Genomic DNA, 19874 nt, shown 5'->3' with positions numbered 1-19874 from the left:
AATTATAGTTAAAGGGACTGTACAGTTACGGGGGGGGGAGTACTGGTTGAGGTGGGGATTCATGTTTTGAACATTCCTAAGTTAGGAAATATGAAAGAGCATGTAATTTTAAGAGGGATTCAACATTTATTTGATGAAAATTGCTTTTCAAATGGCTGAGATATCCAAAAAAGTGATAATAATAAAAGGCGACAGGCCACGCCTATTATTAGGATTCTTTGTTTCACCTTGTTTTTGGATATCTCAGCCATTTCAAAACCGATTTTCATCGAATAAACTTTTGATACCCCTTAGAATTGCATATTCTTTGACATCTCATAGAGTGGTTTCTGAATATCTCGCAAAACATTAAAAGCTAAATCCTCACCTCGACCAGAACTGTACACACCCTTTAAATTCATGGAAGGATGGGCTGGTCACCTGATAATTGGGTCATTACATGAGATGTAAAAAGGCATTACATCACAAGTTCCTACATTCAGGTGAGAAGTAAAAGGACGTTAAAGGGGAAGGCTAGTAACTGATCAGTGGGAATCAGTGGAAATGCTGGGAGATGATTGTTCCAATCCTTATGGGATTCATTCAAGAGTTCATTGTATATCTATTGTTGTGTGAAAATGATTTGCTTCAAAATGGTCTCATATTCAAGTAATGTGCAGTTTAATGCTTCCAGATTAGCGTCCCTGGTCAGTGACGGAGCATTAATCTGCACATTACTTGAATATGAGACCGTTTTGAAGCAAATCATTTTCACACAACAATAGATATACAATGAACTCTTGAATGAATCCCATAAGGATTGGAACAATCATCTCCCAGCATTTCCACTGATTCCCACTGATCAGTTACTAGCCTTCCCCTTTAAGCAACATGTTCCTACATTGACCAGTTTGTCAAAAGCATCAGAATTGTATAAATCCAGAAAATTGCCACAAAAACAAAAACAACTAAAATGATACTGTATATAGAAAGCAGCAAGCAATCAAAAAAAGCTAAAAAGGATGACTTCAAATTCAAAATTGTATCATATTCATACATTGTACATGTATACCTTTATTAGAATATCGTATCATAAAATCTAGGCTTTTACAGTTGGCATGAAATAAATATATATCTCTGGATAATGTACATTGTACACTGCTTATTGGCAAACATTCATGCATGAATTGAAATGTACATTGTAAGATACATGTATACTGCATTCATCAATTTCATTCCAAGATATACATCATACGTATTGCATCTCCATGTAGAATTTGCCCTGCATCCCCATATGTTATAACTCACCATAGGGCATATTTCCAGTCGAGCAAAATCACAACTACGAACCTATACCTTAACCCATTGAAGACGAGTCCCAAGAATACTCTGGCAAGTGTCTTTGGGAAATGCCCTGCTGTAGCAAAATTAGTCCATCCTCAACAGGTTAAAAGTAACAACCCCTGTAAATTACAATAAAAAACAATTTCACAATACCAAACTTTGGACTTCCAAAACGTGCTAACATTAGCTCATTCTGAAAAAGAAACCCTTGTGGACAGACTGAAATAGTAAAATTCAATCATATTCACTTACGGACAAATGACTGTCCAATTAAAAGGGTGAAGCCATCTGGGAAAATTTGTACTACAATGTGTATGACAGGAGAGATATTTTTTTTGTCACCTAAACTTCTTGGGAAATACAATACAAGTAAGGATTATGCACGTTTATAATCCCAAAGTTTCAAAATTGTTTATTTGCACATTATGCAGCATTTCATGTGACTATAAAATAGCTCTTTTAAGGAATTCTTTCTTTCCAAGACAATCTAAAGGAGTCTGAATTCCTACTAAAATTTGGTAAAAATTGCATTTACCATATCATCCTACTTGTACTATTCTTTTTTCTGATGGTGCTGCCCTCACAAACACATTAAGCAACATATACTTGCATGTACACATGAAAAATTCAACTGCCTAAAATACAAGAATTGCGAAAATCTCATACGACATCTTTACATAAAAAGGGAGTTAACTGAATCACTTTGAATTTGGCAATTCCATGATTCTGTTTAGCAGATAGATGCAGCTGATGTTTTATTCAAATCTAGTTTGAATGGTATGGGCCAAGCTCATGAAAGTACATTGACAATCACAAAGTCTACATGACAGGAATTCTGTTCTGCACACGCACACATTAGTAACTTAAAGGACCTTGTACTTGAATTTCATTGCTGCAGCAACAAAACAAATGCCCTCAAATCATTTCATATTGAATACAATCTGCACCTTTCAAGAATTTCATACAAGGTCAAAATGTGTCTACTTCAAAGTTTTCAATCCAACACTCTCCATTGGGAAGTTAAACTCTATTGTCTAATTTACTGGGGTAAGGTGATGATGAATCAGAACACCTTTCTCCGTATATTCCACATAGTTTGAGAGCATTATATCACACAAATCAGGATTTGTTAAAGCACGACAATTTCTTGGCATGACATTTTTGCAAACTGCAGCCAGTGGCCTTTTTGGCGGCATGAAATTTTCAGGAATTGGCACTGGTATTCAGTACACATGGTGCATGCACAAACTTTTGCATGCATTTTAAATGTGCGAATCTTGGCTTTTGCAAAATTTGTGGAATCAAAATGCATGCAAACATTTCTCATTTTACAGTAGACATTTTTGCAAGTGGCTTACATAGCAATTTAGAACCAGGGAAAGAAAGAGAGGAAAAAATAAATCTACTGGTCTCTTCTCTCTTTCAAGAAGGAAAGATTAAATGACTGCCATCCTTGGCAAGGACATACTTTGCATTTCGTGCTATGGTCGCAGCAACATGTTGGCATGTCGCTAATTTTGGAGAGTAACAGTCAACTGGCATCATTCACGTAAATATAACCTACAGCCACACGCATGGCGCATACACCTCATTTAAGATATATATGTGCCAAGTCAGTAATCACACACGATGCCATCTGCAGAGAGTTGGCGGGATTTAAAAATTGAGAAATTTCTCTCCGAGATGAAACGACGAGTGGGAGGAGGGAGCGGCGGCTACTTGAGGAGAGTCGAAGTGAAGATCTGCTGCAGGATCTGAGGGATGTTCTTGGTGTCCATACAGACAAAGGCGTGGCCGGCAGGGAGGTTTCTAACAAGCCTGTGGGCAGGAGACAGTTCAAAGAAACATAGAGATAGAGAGAAATATGTACACACGCTTAATCCAGGGTGCCATCAATAGGTGGAAAATACTCGAGATAACTTACTCTGCTATCACCAAGAAGTATATCATCGCTGGCGTGACAAACTTTTGTATCTCAAATTTTGGTGAAAATCACTCTTTGGGTTAATTGTCAGATAATCTGTTAAGTGGTGTCCCTGTCAAAATCCTAGCTGTTTAACCCCCCAAAGGAAGCTACCAAGACATTTCAAAGGAAGTTACAGTTGGGCTCCAGATGAAAGATATCAAATTTCAAATTTCTTCCCGTCGGAAAGTACAGACGTGGAATATTTTTCTGAAGCCTCTCAGTGGTCTGTGGCTGGATAATGTGTAGGCTCTCAACCAACTTTTTGAAGCATTTAAAGCATACTGCCCTCTACTGGCAGGAAACCGACACCTCATCACATACTGTACAAGCTGTTATCTTTGCACACAGCCATTTTCCTTGAATGCGGAGGTCACAGACGTATTCGTGAGATGTTGTTTTCATAATTTGACACCAAGGCTATCGTAAGTGCACTACTCTGTCCATTCATTCCCCAGGCCTCTGTGATCAAGCACCACTGGCAATATTTTCCCGCATACTGTAAAAGTGGTTTCTTTCGCGTACAGAAACTTTCGCGGTTTCCATCGGTGCCGACTTTTTCGCGTGTCTTTAAATTCGCGGTCGGTAATGATAGCGTTGTAACAAGCGATGAGTTCAAAACATTTTCGCGTGATGTTAAATTCGCGGTTCAACCTCAAAGCGCGAAAATAAAACCACCGCGAAAGAAACCACTTTTACAGTAGTTAAATTCACCGTTCAACATTAATTCCTGAAATGTGTGAAAAGTAAACCTTCACAATAATAACAAGCTTTTAAATTAATGTATGTACCCATGAATTGCAACCATGTACAAGCTGTACATAGTAGATACTATTATATGGCAAACAACAGATACACCAGGACTGCCATGCTCTGTAGATTTATGAACATAAGTCCATATTGAAAAAAACAAAACAAAACAAAACAAAACCAGCTTTTGAACGCAAAAATCACATTTTGGTTGCAAAATGTTTGAAATCATCATATCCCAGGAAGCAGGAAGTAACATCGATGACACCCAATGCTCTCTTCGTTTTTTTACGATGATGAGGAAAAAGGAAGAGAATCGCAAACTCACCTGCCGGCCTGGTCTCCAATGGAGCCGATGAAGATGGCGTAGGCGTTGACGTCGTCGTCCTGCTGCATGACGCGGGAGAGGAGCTTGGGCGAGATGCCGTAGCGATCCAGGTTGGCGTCACTCAGGACGATGACAAAGTGCTCATCTGCCTCCTCCTTGACGATGTCGACGATGGCTTGCTTGGCGGCCTCCACCGTGTTGTCGCCGCTCAGGCAGAACTGGGCGTGAGCGTGAAGGTGCTGGAGGAAACAGAAGAGTGACGGGTGGCAGCACAAGTCATAAATTTGAAAAGTTAGGGCTAAGGAAATGACACTCGAAAAACCAAAAATTTTCATGTGCATGAAACTTTTGCAAATTTTGCTACGAGCCACGATTCGCAAAAGATTTTGCCATACGATACAATAGGGAGCTTTAGATTTTGACGCGCGGACGTTTGAAACGACGAGTGCGCAGGACGTTCTCCTCTCCCCTGCGTCGTGTTGAAAAATAGCTTTCGATTACGCTGGGACACAATGTATAAAAAATAAAATCGCGCCCCCATATGATCGGTGCATGAAGTAGTTCTCTACGTTGCAAACTGTGCGGACGTAAAAATGGCCCAGTACGCGTACTGAAAAGCTCAGGCGACGCAAGCTAAAAATAGATTGACTTGACGCGCCCTTCTGCGTACGCTCAGAACATGTTTTTCCCCTCTGAACGTCTGCGCGTCTAAAATCTAAAGCTCCCTATTGAATGCCAGCGGCAAATTCGTCGAAGCTTCATGCCGTGAATGTTTCTGGTTTTACAGTTCTTTGTTCATCCACCGTGGTGTCGCCGCTCAGGCAGAACTGGGCGTGAGCGTGAAAGGTGCTGGAGAAAGCAGAAAAGTGGCATCTGGCATCGCAAGTTATCAAACTAACGGCATATTCATTGATACTCTCTCTGTTCATCTCACAATTTATCGTCTATATTATTCATTTGACACAAATAAAAAGAAGGAAGTGTATGTTGTGCTTTGTTAAAGAATGAAAATTAAATTTTAAATCAAAATTGAAAGAGTTTTCATGAAAAACAGCATGTTAAGTGATGCTTTTTCATCTCATTAAGGTGGCAGCCATACCAAACACATCACAAAGTTTATCACTCTGATGATGGGATATAACTGACACTGTCACATGATTCAACTTACCTTGAGAATTTTTAGTCTCTCGTTGTTGTTCTTCGGTAGCTTGTCGGACTTGACAAAGACTTCGTCGCACGTCTCGCCTGAATGACCCACGATATCATACTATCACCATGACAACAAAAGAAGGGAAAAACAAATGGGGGAGAGGGATTTATTTACAGAGAACACAAGTGACTTTACTGACAAATGAGAGTTGAGATGCACTATAATTTGGCAAGTCCATATCTCCTCGTATCAGGGCAATTACCAACCGAGAGCAATTACCCTCGGCTAAAATACTGGTTAATGATAAGGTTAGAGTAAAGATTAGGGTTAGGTTTAAGGTTAGAGTTTGGGTTAGGGTTAGGATTAGGTTCAGGATTAGGATTAAGGTTAGGGTCAGGGGAAGGGTCTGGGTAATTGCCCAGGGGTAATTGCCCTAGACCCCATGTAATCATGGCACACTGTACATTGAACCAATTTCTACACAGACATTCTTGACACTAGACACAGTATCAAAACACAAGCGCGTACATACTGTTGCTTTGTTCATTAGAGAAAGCACTTCCCCAGCTCTGCATTAATTTGCTGAAGTCATGCACTCCTCACACACTCTCAGAAATAACAACATGCTCTGAATACTGCAAAATATGAATTTTTACTTCCCTCAAGAGGCTGCATAGTGACTGAGTCTGAAAGCATAGGAATCTAGAGAATCTTCACATAGGCCAAATTATCTCATCACAACATCAAGTGAGGGTTTGTTTGTTTGTTGTATTTCATTTCCATCTGAGAAGATGGCTAGACAGCCCATATTCAGCTGCAAAAGCTGGTCTTTCATGGAGTCCAGTTGGATGTTAGGCAGGACCACTTCACTGAGTTAAACACCCGGCTCTTTGCGATGAATAAATGAACTGGGATCTTTCACATGCATGAGTTGTGACTCTCTCACACATGGGACCTTCATTTTATGTCCTATCGGAGGGACAGAGTGTTTCGTCTCTTACTAGAGGGGACGGTATGATTACACACAACATTGCTCAGTGGGGACCTGGGAATCGAACCTTGCACCACCACATGATGTGCATAAAGATGTCTATTCTCGCCAGTTTCACGGGGAAAGAGAGGAGAGCGAAAGTGAGAGGAAGAGCGAGCGATTCACCAGAAACTTGTCCTCGTATCCCTCAAAGGACTCCATCACCATGCAGACGGCCTGTAGCGTGCGGTCTAGCCGGCCGTCGTGACCGTTGAAGCGGTACATGCTGCCGCTGACGTCCACCACCAGGCGTAGCTTCTTTGGGTGCTCCTGGGGACTCCCCATCTGTGGGTCAATGGTCGCAATCACAATTCATCCTCCTATCTCTACATCCAGTTAATCAAAAACAAGTCCTCCGTATTAAGCATCTTTCTTTCTTCTTTCTTCGCAATCCCACAGAAAGAGGTATGTCAAGATACACCGTTTTGTTATATTTTGAACCCTGAAGCACAAACAGAATGTGGAAGTACTTGGAGATACACTGTTTTGGCATACTCTGACTTGTAATTCTGTGACAAAATTGCAAAGATACATCCTGACCATCTTGAAAACTACAGATTTCTTGAATTTGGAATCTTTTTCACTGGAAAGACTACACTCTTAGTGGTTGGTATCAATTTCTCCAAAAAAAATTACAAATTTTCAAATGCACCCTTCTGTTGTATCATGGTTGATGTACAGGTCTTGTTTCCTTTGTATTTGCATTCATCTTTCGTCCTCCATCCATTCATACTTCTATCTCTCTTTCCATACATCCTTCATTCATCCATCTCTCCATCCGGGTCACTGACCTCCGGCTCCTGCTCTCCCCGTCTCTTGTAGATAGCCTTCTCTCCAGTCAGTCCCTCGATTAGTTTGACTTCGTCCAGGTCGCCCGATGATTGGTGTTTGATCCACTGTCTCTCCTTACTCTTGGCCTGGTTTGAAAACAATCACAGACATGATCAAGTAGTTGTAGGACATTATATGCACTCTAGTGATCAAGACTTATGTCATTTTGCCGTAGCAATGGCAATAGCATGGTTATGTTGAGACGACAAAACAACGTATGTTTTGATTAAAAGCAAATTATTCTAAAAATAAAGGGTCTAGTGAAATCAATTTGCATTCACTGTATTACTGATACTGTTGGTCCTTTTAGGGTAAGATATGAAGTGTTTAACGAAAACAGAAAAAGAGCCGTAGTTTGCGAAACTTAGAACTCGATTTACTGGAAATGATGTTGGATGTAGACACAGTCAAACCTGTCTATAGCGGCCACCCAAGGGAAACGGAAAAAAGTGGCCGTTATAGACAGGTGGCCGCTATAGACAGGTTACCCAACTTTGCGTACATTGCCTACAAATGTACATGTATCATCGTTGTATATATCTATAAATACCTGGTACGTACATGTGCCTATGTGTGTACGTATACACATGTGGGTTTCATGCATTGAACAATGCCGGTGTTCTTGAAATAATTATTGTTGCACAGTAGCATGTGTACAGTCGTGAAGGAAGCTTGATATTAAATGCGCAATAAATGCAGCGATGGCGTTCACTGAACGTTGCCAATAAATGACTGGCACGGCTACTAAAAGCAGAAAAACGCGTTGAATTATCAGCTCTTTGGCCGCTATAGAGAGGTTAAAAGCTACCGCGGGAAACAAAATTTGTGGCCGCTGGCCGCTATACACAGGGTCTTTAACAGGGCTTTTCTCTCGGGGGGATTTTTCAGGGGCTGCTATAGACAGGTGACTGCTATAGACAGGTGGCTGCTAAGGCAGGTTTGACTGTACATGTATATTGTTTTGCCATCTCAAGGTCATGCTGTCTTACTTGAAAGATATTCAACATGATTAAAACAGTAATTTATTATCAACATCATACAGTGCAGATAAGAAAAAAGTCATATTTATTCAGAAAAGGTAAAATCATTTCAAGACTAAACATTTTATAAACACCACCGAATGACAATCTCTACAAGCATGTATCTTGTTATTTTTGTTGACTTTTTGATTTAGCTTTTGTTTTTTGCTGTGTGTCCAAACATTCTGGGAATAAAACTCTTTGACACTTTGTCTACAAAACAAATTGCTCCTCTAATGTTGTCACAGGTAATACAGGGTGGTATGCATTTTTATTAGCGAATGTCTAAAATTGCAAAGGAGAAACAAACGGGTAAAGGATCTGACTTAGGTGACATGCTTGACAGTAGTAATTCCCATAGTCTCTCTCTTGTTCCTTTTGTAAGACTTAAAAACACAATTTTCTTTAATCCTGACATTATATCTCAAGGCCAAATCTCACCACAACATTATTTACAGCAAATAATCCAAAAATTACGTTCATCACCAGTAATAGTGAAAGTACAAGTATTGAAAAAAAAATTGATGGACGAAAATATGAAATATTGCAAGCATCATCTGACTAGAAAAGTATGAATAAATATCAATATTCATGGCTTATGTGAATTGAAACTCACAGCCCAAGGCTGAATTGCTCACAATTCAAAAATACAAAATATAGTTACAGGCGTAAATATACACACAAAGAATTATATCAAAACAGAACACTGAAATAAGGATCAGCATTGTTGAAATACCTGACGCTTTTCATAAACAGCAGAAAATTTCCTCTCAAGGGTCTACTGAGCCAGCTTTGTACTTGTAACTCATAAAGTGCACATACAATTTACAATGTAGGTAACTCTAAACAGAACAAAGCGGAAGGAAAATAGAGGACAGACTGGAGCGGAGACTAACCTGCAGACTGTCAAGAATGACTCGGAGTGATGTGACCTGTCGCTTGACCCCGTCCGAGAATCTCTCGTAGGTTTCGGCGTCGTACTCGGTCATTTCGATCTCTTTTAGTCTGGTGGGGTGGGACGGAGAGTGAAAGTGTGTGTATGTGAGGGAGAGAAACTGATATTCAGTTTATACACATATACATATCTACTAATGAGAATCAAGAACCAGTAAACCATATCTCAAAATCGGGATTTAAGGAGTTAAAAAAAAAGAATGTTCGATATGTGATTGCTCCCGAATACTGGACTTGATGATGATACATCCAATATGTATTTAGATATTCTCAATCAGTCAGGTATGCTAATGTTTGCCCATAGATAACCACCACCTTTACTGAACTTGCTGGATAGGTATGGACACATATACACACACACAAAATCTTGCTTTCATGCTGGCATTTGGCCACGTCACGTACAGCTCTAAGAAGATGCTTCATCTGGCAGGCAAATACATATCATTACAATATACTCAAGGTTACTTTTGTGAAAGTTATGTGCCGATGACCAAAACTTTTAAGACAACTGACAGGTTGTTTTTTTTTTAAGTAAATTCTGGATAAGAACTACAATTTGAGGTCCTCACCACCACTGATGTGTAAAGAGAATATTTTCATGATGAAAAGATGCTTAGCGTGAATCAAATACGTTGTCAGAAAGAGGGAGATATCGGCTTACCTCTGCTTGTATGCTCTCTGGGCCATCTCTCTGGCGGCTTTTCTAACCTACGAAGAAAGAGACACGAAGAAGAGAGAAATGAATAAAAAGTGTAACTAGAGAAACATTCGGAGAGTGCAGATCTCCGCCAAGCCAGCAACACATTTCCACCCATACATGCATGCAATTTCCCAAATCAGAAGCCTTTTGTTTACGTCATCAGCTTCCAGCTGCGCGGCTTTGGCTTTGGAAGGCAACACAAGTCAATAGTACTTTTATCATGAAACAAATCTGGACCTACTTTCTGGAATCTGGCAAGAGTGCTCTCACAACACACTGCTATCACTACACAGACCATGTTCACCACATTTTTAGCACTGTGAAGTATTTGTTTATTCCATGTCAAATTGTGATAGACTCTTGGAGACATTTGCTATTCATAAAAGTTGATTTCACATCAAATCTTAAAACCTGAAATGGAGCAACTCTTATGTCGAAGGTTTGAGTAACGTTTTCATCCCATCAGACTCATAAACTTCACTATTTATAATCATCAGCACAATTACTATCAATACTTACAACTAAATGCTCACTATCGTTGCTGTCTTTATCATCACTGATGTAGTAAAGTGCATTTAAACAGCCTTCAGCATCCTCCTCTTCATCATCATCATCATCATCATTATAGATATCATAATTTTCATCATTATCAGCAATATTAGGATCATCTTCATTGTAATCGTCATCATCATCATCATCAATGTCATCATCACAAATACCACCATCATTTTCATCGTCACCATCATTGTAGTGATTGATGTTCTCTTCCTCCTCCTCCTCCTTCTCCTCCTCCTCCTCCTCATCTTCAGTGTAATCCACATTACCACCACCTATCACCATCAACAATAAAATCATCTCAATCAAATGACCACTGACCTCTTCTGGGACAGCATCCTTCATGGCCTCTGACACCTGGTGGACGTCGTGTCCAGCGTCCAGTCTGAATGGTCCTCCGATCCCTCCGAGTCCCGCAGTGTCTCTACCGCCTACAGGTAACCAGACCAAATACAAATAATGTCATTGAGTGGGACTAAGGCTAACCTCTACTGGTCAGAGTGATGTGACAATTTCTAAAATTCCCCTGACAAAACTGCCCTTGATGCACACACACACACACACACACATGGATGCACATCTGCACAGATATGCACAAGGATATAGCACAGAATTTTCTGCACAGAAATGTCTGGGACATGGCACAGAATTATCTGCACATGTTCTTTCATTCAGTTGTACAGAAATGAGGCTTGATTAACACACACACTTGTCCCCCCCCCCCCTCCATCCCTTAATCTCTCTCTACATCATAATGAGTAAGAAAGAAAAACAAGACAAAAAAAAAAAAGATACCTGTGCCTCCCGCCCAAGTGTTCCCGCCAACATGAGGGGCATTCATGGGGTCAATCTGTCCAAATTTGGGCGCCGAGACGTCTCCCACTTCATCTTTGTCATATGTGATCTGCGATGTGAGTGAGGAAAAAAGGGTCAAACGCTGCGTAAAAGGAAAAATTCCTTGACAAAATTTTCTCTCCACTGTGATTCCATACAGATAATCTATAGTTCCAACTACATTATACTTTCTGCAATCTGGACTCTCTTAACTTTACATTGCTCCCACAGAAGTGCCAAACATATTTATTAATTTCATATTCCAGGTAGATGGTACGTCAGAGTAATTTATCTGTATTGAAGAGTGTCCCCTTGAACAGATATCTGCTAAAATATAAAAAATTAAAAATACATCAAAAGATTATTTCATCAAAAGAACTTTGATATGGTGGTGAGTATGTAGCAAAATTTCAAGGCCCACAAGTAGCATGTCTAAAATTGGACACTGATTATTGACACACTCCTGGGCCCCATTTCATAAAAAAAGTTGACATGATCGCAACTCTTGTTGGAATGGCAATTGTCATAGTAACAACAAGAATCCAGCATCCTGATTGGCGGTCGCTATGGGAAGTTGCCATTCCAGCAAGAGTTGCTATCCTTACATCTTTCATGAAATGGGGTCCAGGACATTGGCTGGTCACACACAGATTCACTGTATTTATCATTTTATGATAAGTCATTGAAGGTTATACAACAAAACATGGAAGTTTCTTGAATTAAAGTAACTTTTTTTTGTGAAGATGACATTAAATTTGAAAATGCGTCAATAGGAACAACTAAAAAGCTACCATTCATTGCCCAAGTTAATTGAATCTTCATACAACTCCTCCTCCCCCCCCCCCCCATATTTCATTTTTATATTTTTTACAATAAAAGACCCAAAATAACTTCTTCCTAACAACAATGTTCAGACTGTCCTAGCAAGCCTAAAGTTTTTATGCATATTTTAGTGTGAGGCAAAGTAAAAAACAAAGAAACAAACAAAAACAAAAAACAAGAAGTTATGAAAAACAAAAAAACAAATAAAAAACAAACAACTAGTATTTCAAACCTGTAGCTTGCCATCCTCAGCGGAACCAATCATCTCGTACCAGTCGCTGAGGGACTTGGACAGTTGAGGGCGCCCCGTCTCCCACATCCTGACATGGCCGCCGGAATCCACGGTGACCACGCCATCGCTGGGGGTCCGGGAGAGGAGCACCTTGGAGTCGGACACCCATGGGGTGTAGTTACGCTGCATGAGAGGACTGCGCGAATGCAACAAAAGATTTCACAGAAATGTATTCACTGAAACACACAAACTTTCACTGATACAAAGTGGAGTTGTATGTGGGACATCTAAAGTGAGTTTTCTTCCGAGCCAAATACTACACATGTCATATATTTTGCAGGGCTTTTATTCCTCAAAATTTTGTGAGTCGTGTGCTATTCACAAATTTAATAACATGAAAAATATATTAACTCTGATCCCAACATGACTATGACGTGCATGCACAAATTTCTCCACCCATCTATCTATCTATCTATCTACGCTGTATCTATCTATCTATCAACCTATCTACATTACCTATCTGTCTTTCTATTTCAATCTATCTATCTATCTACTAATCTCTATTATCTGAAATATGATAAAAGTCTCACCTTGGGATAGGGATATACTTGAGAGTCTGTGAGGAGAGTATCTATCTATCTATCTATCTATCTATCTATCTATCTATCTATCTATCTATCTATCTAACTACCTATCTGACATGTCTATCTAAATACGATAAAAGTCTCACCTTGGGATTGGGATGTACTTGAGAGTCTGTGAGGAGAGGTCAGCAACTTCCAGGAACTCACCAGAGGAAGGGACTTTCCCTACACAAGGACGGACATGACACATACAGGATTTTGTAAATGTCAATGCTCTTACTATTGGATATGACATCTCTTAACATCACTTAACAAACAGCATTTGAAATATTTGCTTTGTTTTGAGACTACATTTCATTTTGCTGACACAATCTTGCACTATTTTGTTTTGTGTGTCACACTAAAAAAACAAAAACAAAAACAGAAGATTTCAGCATGCACCATCACATGTTTACTTTTTTCCCCCAATATTTCATGTTCACTACTGGAATTCTGAATCTGCTGTGCAGTTCTCTGGAATGAGAAAAGAAGGAAAAACTCTTTTTTTTCTTTCTTTTTTACTTGAATGAAGTGAAAGAGCTCAAGTGACCATCTTGTTAAATAGACTTCATGTCTCAGGTGGGAAAACTAATTTTGACTTGCTATCAATGGTAATCTATTTGTACATGTTCTTGCCAATGCGAGGAAAAATACCCTACCATTGAAGGCACCTTTCCCATGATGAAAAAAAAAAAGGAGACAGAACAATCCTTTTTAACCTCAAAGTGTAGTCAAATGTACTCCAATGACAACCTAGATATCATAGACTATTTGTCTAAATGTTTCCTCCACGGTGGCCTTTGTAAACAGGGTTGGCCGTACGCCCTCCTTCTGACTCACCGTCGGGGAAGAGCTCCTTGGGTACCTGTCGGCTGTTGGTCACCCTCACCACTTGACCGGACTCCGGCAGGATGACCGGACGGCCGTCGACGGATGCTGCCCTTCCGCTCTTCTTGACGATGAAGGACAGGGGGTCGCGGGCACCGGATGGAGCTGGTTGGGGCGGCAGAGAGCGAGGAATGGTGTACAGATCGACTGACGACTGGGTTTGGAAAGTTAGACAAGAGAATGGACATTAATTTTCTCAAGCAGACAGAGTGTAAAAATTCAGCTGCAGTAGCACTTTACATATTACATATTCAAATGTTGCTCATTTCTATTCAGAGTAATACATAAATCAGATAAATAATGGGAACAAATACTTTCCTGAGGATGGTATTTTTCTTGTACTGTAATTGAGCTACAAAGTACATGGAATTCAACAAATATTACAGAGATTAATCTGATGCATAGCTCTTTAATATGACAAAACTAACAAGCATATTGTACATAGTCACAGATTTTCTATATGGAAAAGAGGAAAAGCAAAGCACAAACTATCTTTGTTTTCAATAAAGGTGGAATTAAAAAAACAAAAGGATAAAAAAAAAAACCCAAACAAAACGTGTGCTTGGATGAAAATGAGAAACCCGAAGCATAGATACATAGCAATAAAACAGATCATCATAATAGGCCTAACAAGGTTGGAAAGACAGTAATGGGTAGAAGTGTACTACTTGACAAAGCCCTGAAAATTCAACCACAACAGCAGGGAACACAGGTTGATATATTTTGCATTGTAGCGAGTATGAGAAACAAAATCGACCCACAACTGAACACACCTGCAGATCGGGAAATCCCACGGCGACAGAGCCGTACGTCCGAGGGTCGGCCATGACTCGGTTCGGCGCCTCCATGTTTTCGCCGATCACGGCGCTGAGATTGGCTTTGTTCAAGCCTTCCTGAGATACAGTCTGTGGCAGGTTTGACTGGGAGGAGGTCTCATCGGGAGTTTCTGAATACAGAGAAAAAAAACAAAGTGAATCATTAATTTACCCCTCATAATGTAAATATCAATAATAGCAATTATTATGATAGTTGTGACAATAATGATGGTGAGGAAGAAGATTATGATGATGATGGCAGTGATGGTGGTAATGGTAATGATAACGATGGTGGTAGTGATGGTAATGATAGTAATGATGGTGATACTGATGGTGACAATGATGGCCATGGTGATGGCGATGGCGATGGCGATGGTGGTGATGGTGATGGTGGAGGTGATGATGACAATGACGACAAGAGCAAAAGAATATCCTACAGTTGTACATCATAGGAATATATGAATGACATAATTCAGACACTTCCCACAAAACTTGTTACTTTCATGTTGCTACAATGAATGTGTAAGCATATTCTGCATATGAGAGCCACCACCCATCTACTGTTATGATTCCTTCTTTTTTCATTTTTCCCCCAATAAAATGAAATGAAGTGAGATTTTCCATGTCATGTCATGATTTTCCATAGCTATGTAGTGATGCCCATATCACCTCGCACAATTTACGTGTAAGATAGCAGCCGACACTATCACCTACAAAATCCCAGAACTTTCTTCTCTAATTTGGTGGGGGGAGGCAATTCTCCTGAAACTTCAATTATTTGACTCAGACTTTTCATTGAAGCCATCTTGAAAGTAGACTGGTGATTGATTTAATCATTCTTACCCCTGTCTCCTGGATTGGCATCAAAGATGGCATTCATCTGACTGACAGGTGCATCGGGGGAGGGGCGTGTCAGAAGATACTTCCTAAAGAGAGAGAAAGGGGGCGGGGACAGGGGGTATCTGTGATCACATCATTAATATAAGGAATGCATATCTTTTGAGTGGAAGTTACACGGGGCTTCATTTAAGTGCCTTCTTCTGAAGGCTTTTCTCTTTGTCCACAATTCACTCATTTCTTCGGATGTGAACTTGTATTTAATATATTATATCACATGCAATTACTTCATTGCATCAATAGTTTATTAATGTGTGATAATAAAAACATTCAAAACTGTATTACAAGTTTATCTGTCAAAATTGTGTAGCTGGTGATATTACGTCAGAAACCGAACACCACCAGAAAATGAATATTCACATAGTATGTGGAGTGTGCGTGAAGGGCATTCCCAAACTAAAAATATCTCTGGAACCTCAGCAGATTTGAGCTGAAATTCTTGCTTCAATAAAAATACTTGTACTACTAAATTCTATTCTGTCTACAAAACACAGCTACCACAATATACCTTGTGGCAGCCTGCAGTATGTTTTCTGTGACTTCTTGCATTACTATATCTTTTTTTTTTCCAAAATCATAATGAACAAATAAAAGACATTTCTTTTAATTCATTTGAATGGTTGAAAAAAATTGCCCTTCACAGCACATAAAGACACCTTTCTCTTCACATCAAAAGTTAAGGGTTATGGAAATAACATAATTCCCAGTATAATCTCTCACCCTCTTCCTCCCCCCCCCCCCCCCCCCCCCACCAAATGGTTGAGCTCCATGTTGTTTCTACTCACCTGTCTGAGTTGGACTCTACCACCAGCCAGGAATCGGGGGAGGTCAGGTGAAGGGACTTGACTTTTATGGGAAGGTCGATGGTGTAGGCCTCCCCATTCATAACATCCATCCACTCAACTTTGGTTCTGTTAGGGAGATGGGAAGCATGTGAAAGGAATTCTAAACATTTGGAGAACATCATAACTGTTTCTGGTATTCATCCATATGTACACTTGAAATGATATGGTCTTGCTCAATGTTTATATTGCACAGTTTTTGTGACCACTGCTGTAGACAAACAATAATGGAATTTTGTGTTTATTTTTGTTTATTTGTTTATTTTTTATAGCGCACACAAAAACTTTTGATGAAAAAAGAAAGGCTGTTTTTCTATATTTCCCTGCTGGAGTTTTACAAATTGTACATTACACTTGCATGGCTCTGCATAGCTACTTTCCACTACGCTTTTCTTCTTGTGATTATCCCTAAACACACACAAAGCCACCAAAACAACGAATGAAGTTTATTATTCCAAAACACACAAATTCCATATAAAGGAATGTTCATTATTATGAATGTTTGTGGCATTATTCTGAAGCTTTGTAAATCTGAAAATAAAATAAGGTTCAATACTCTGTCAGTTCATTAATTGTAAATGAAAAAAAAAAATTGCTGTTTTCAAGGTTTTGTTAGTCCAAAAATGACATAACGTCGCTGGGGCGACAAGACCTCGTATCTACAAAATGTTAAATGTTCAAGAGAGCAAAAAAACATGGCGGCCAAAGCACTATAGCGAATGGGATAGCCTTTCCTTTGACATGCCATGGTGGCTTCATTTTCGGAGTTTGGCCAGGACATCACCTAAACCATTATTTGACCATTAATCCAAAAAAGTCATTTTCACCAAAATTTCAGATACAAGGTCTTGTTACCCCAGCAACGATAAGCTTTAATAATCTGAAGGTTTGTTACTTTGAAAACTATGTACATAAGGTTTGTAATTTCAGAGGTATGTTAGTACGCACCTAAACACCTTCATGTTGGGACTAATGCACCTTCGGAATGACAAACCGTATTTCATTTTCAAATAAACAAACCTTCAGAATAACAAACCTCCGCAATAATGACCTGTAACCAGGGCCCAAAAAGAAATCCATATCTACATTGCATGACCACACCAGGTCTGTCAACATTCCCACATTCAAATCAGGGACATTTCATATAGCAATCAGAGAGTTATCTGTGTGTTACATGCATTTCAATGGACGAAAAATAAGTCCCAAATCAGGGAGATTTTGATATTCTCTTATTTAATTAGACATGAACAGATTTTGACATTTTTCAGGGAGACTCCTGCGGAATCAGGGAGACTTGGCAGCTCTGCCACACACTCACTCTCCTTCCTCGTAGAACACCAGCCAGTTGTCGTGAGCGAACTCCCCGCACATCCTGTACTGGTGGGCCTGGTTGCTGCCGGTGACCGTCCGCCGGATGTTGGTCACCGTCTCCTCCAGCAGGCCCGTGGTGTACAGCCGCCACACCTGGCCGGAGTTTGGGTCGATCAGCAGGGTGGTGTGACTCTAAAGGGAGGGTCAAAGTTCAAAGGTTACAATGGAAACAGACACATCAGTGCTGCTAATGCAGCCCACAGTACTCATGTGACAAAAACAAACTAGCAAAACAGAACATATGAGACTGTTTTGCATTGTGAAAAAACATTACAGCATCCATCCAAATCATACACTCTTCATTACGAGCTGAGTAATTCTATATACATGTAAGTGAGCACGCAAAACATCCTACATCCATAATTTTCTTGCATGTGATATTAATAGTAATGATTCAATAGTAATGATACAGGTTGTAAATCACATTTACACAATAAAGGGGCAGGCATAAGTCATATCATTGATTGCGATATACATTGCTTTCTGATCAATGCTATTAAATACAACACATAAATTCATGTTTCTGATATCATGAAGGCCATCATTACAAGTGGCAACTTAACTTCACAGTATGCAAATGGTATCCCAAGGAAAAAGATTCACATCACAATATCAATGAACAACAATTGCAAGGGCCGAGATAGTTATAATGGTGACTGAGCTGACCTTTGACCTTTGACTGTGTCATTCTAATAATAGATCTATCTCAAGACCACGTTTGGTGGAAATTGGAAGGAACTGAAGGGTCAGCTAAACATAAAGACACATTATGATTGGTGCGTTCATGACCTTTGACCCATCCTACCTTGGGGTCATTGAGGACCACTTGCCCCTCGAGCGGGCCACCGAGGGCGGCAAGCTGGGCCGGCCGGTAGCCCAGGAACGGGAAGACGTCATAGAGGTCCAGGAACTTGATGGTCTGGCCCAGTGGCTTCATGCTGTAGAGACTGATGGGGTTGCCGACACACACGTGGACCATCTCAGAAGAGGACTCTGGGAAAGGTCAAAGGTGAGAGGGCCATTTATTCAAATTATTGGCAGGATACACTTTCAGAACACAGCTTGTATGGCCAGTCTTGGTATTCTTTTTTTTTCTGAGAATATTAAATTTTTAGAGTTCTGTGGTGTAACGGTAACCTCAAAACACTGTGATATAATCCCCTTACCTTGTACATTGCAGGGGGTCCTTAGAACACAGTCGTATAATCTCAGAACATTGCAGTTTAATCTTTAAGAACACTGTGGCTATATCTAAAAACACTGGCATAAACTCGGAACACTGCAGCTTAATCTTGGCACATTGTGGCATGATCTTGTATTGCTGTGGTATAGATCCCTGCTCAACTTGTCTAAACCTGAGGCTCACTTTAATAGACACATACAATTTTTTTTTTTGAGGCCCAGTTATAATGAATATGAATCTTCTTCGTCTTATTTCTGGAAGACGTTGCGGCCCGTGCTTCTCAAGAGTACAGAGTACAGAGGATAACATTCTAGCCCCTTGAACAGGAGTTCCTCTCTCGTCAAATCCTGCCAAATAGTGTGCATCCTTGCACAAGATGGTTGACCCACAATGAACCCTCTCGTCTATGTATGTATAAATTTGAGAGAGGCTACCCTGGGCAAATAATTATGACCATATCAAGATCGTCAATATCTTTACCTTTAGACACGACCACGTCGGTCGGTATGTTCATCTCATTCATAGGCAGCTGCCACGAGGCCGCCTGCTCGTTGAAGTTAGCCGACCTAGAGTCCATGCGCTCCAGCTTGTGCTCTCTGACCTGGATGTTGGCTGGGCCCTGTAACCAGCATTGAGAGTTGTGTGAGAGAGAGAGAGGATTGAAGGATTGACTTCCAGTTTCCATTTTAAGAGTTTGCAGACTTCATAGACTTTGAAAATTTGGGATGAGACATATGACGATCTTAGATTTTGCAACAAGATTC

The 19874-nt window shown here is 40.0% G+C and overlaps 1 protein-coding gene across 1 annotated transcript in view; it reads right to left on the bottom strand.

Annotated features, from left to right (window-relative positions):
* Positions 1 to 3038: 3038 nt before the first annotated feature.
* The window catches only part of LOC139743572 (von Willebrand factor A domain-containing protein 8-like), a 46894-nt gene continuing 30058 nt past the window's right edge, over positions 3039 to 19874 (bottom strand). Inside the window, exons 29-46 of the mRNA XM_071654052.1 lie at positions 19591 to 19729; positions 18733 to 18920; positions 17875 to 18059; positions 16500 to 16625; positions 15661 to 15743; positions 14776 to 14948; positions 13955 to 14156; positions 13222 to 13300; positions 12492 to 12687; positions 11399 to 11507; positions 10925 to 11034; positions 10010 to 10056; positions 9291 to 9399; positions 7336 to 7461; positions 6671 to 6829; positions 5533 to 5631; positions 4365 to 4603; positions 3039 to 3141 (exon numbers count right to left, since the gene is read on the bottom strand). Coding sequence (XP_071510153.1) covers positions 3039 to 3141; positions 4365 to 4603; positions 5533 to 5631; positions 6671 to 6829; positions 7336 to 7461; positions 9291 to 9399; positions 10010 to 10056; positions 10925 to 11034; positions 11399 to 11507; positions 12492 to 12687; positions 13222 to 13300; positions 13955 to 14156; positions 14776 to 14948; positions 15661 to 15743; positions 16500 to 16625; positions 17875 to 18059; positions 18733 to 18920; positions 19591 to 19729 — 2472 coding nt within the window. The remainder of the gene's footprint in view (positions 3142 to 4364; positions 4604 to 5532; positions 5632 to 6670; positions 6830 to 7335; positions 7462 to 9290; positions 9400 to 10009; positions 10057 to 10924; positions 11035 to 11398; positions 11508 to 12491; positions 12688 to 13221; positions 13301 to 13954; positions 14157 to 14775; positions 14949 to 15660; positions 15744 to 16499; positions 16626 to 17874; positions 18060 to 18732; positions 18921 to 19590; positions 19730 to 19874) is intronic.

This window comes from Diadema antillarum, unplaced genomic scaffold, assembly GCF_040938485.1.
Source record: "Diadema antillarum isolate AM-2024a unplaced genomic scaffold, OU_Dant_1.0 seq00001097_RagTag, whole genome shotgun sequence".
NCBI classification, from domain to species: Eukaryota; Metazoa; Echinodermata; class Echinoidea; order Diadematoida; family Diadematidae; genus Diadema; species Diadema antillarum.
The sequence above is the reverse complement of the archived record's forward strand: the minus strand, read 5'-3'. Positions and strand labels throughout refer to the sequence as shown.